At 33.2% G+C, this 620-nt stretch overlaps 1 protein-coding gene across 1 annotated transcript in view; it reads left to right on the plus strand.

Annotated features, from left to right (window-relative positions):
• Positions 1-379: 379 nt before the first annotated feature.
• ankrd6b (ankyrin repeat domain 6b) overlaps positions 380-620 on the plus strand; it is a gene marked incomplete in the record, with an annotated part of 167,747 nt that continues 167,506 nt past the window's right edge. The window contains 1 exon segment of the mRNA XM_037685720.1: positions 380-474. Coding sequence (XP_037541648.1) covers positions 472-474 — 3 coding nt within the window.

The following is a 620-nucleotide window of genomic DNA, read 5'->3' on the forward strand; positions in this document are numbered from 1 at the left end:
CATTAGTGACTTTTATTAGTGCTGTTTCTGTGCTATGATGAGCTCTAAATCCTGACTGAAACTCTTCAAACAGATTATTTATTTGTAGATGTTTACGCAACTGACCTGCAACTATCTTCTCTAGAATTTTCTATCTATCATTAGATCATTAGATAAATATATTTTACTACATTGTTACAAATTTTGTAATTATAGGATAAAACAACTGAGAAACAAAATATGACTTCATAAATGTTAATGTTGCTTTAAAATAAAAATTTATTACAAAATAATTTAAAAAAATGAATTCCGACTTCTTAAGTCATGATCATTTTGTCCATTAATCCATGGAGATTTTTTTGACACTGTGCTTGACCAGTGTTTGTTTTTCTCCAGGTGGGTGACACATGTCTGCATGTGGCAGCTCGCTACAACCATGTGGCCGTGGTCCAGGTCCTTCTCAGAACCTTCTGCTCAGTCTCTGAGAAGAACATGGTAAGTCTTTCATTTTATTGGAGCAGTGATGGCTTTATTTTCAGTTCTGCCAGTGTGCTCACAATTTAACAATTTTCTCAAAAACAGTTTGTAAATTGGGTGCATTTGTTTTTATAAATACTGTAGTTTAACAAGGTTGAGTCAGG

Source organism: Nematolebias whitei, chromosome 12, assembly GCF_014905685.2.
Source record: "Nematolebias whitei isolate Nwh7 chromosome 12, NemWhi1, whole genome shotgun sequence".
Classification (NCBI taxonomy): Eukaryota; Metazoa; Chordata; class Actinopteri; order Cyprinodontiformes; family Rivulidae; genus Nematolebias; species Nematolebias whitei.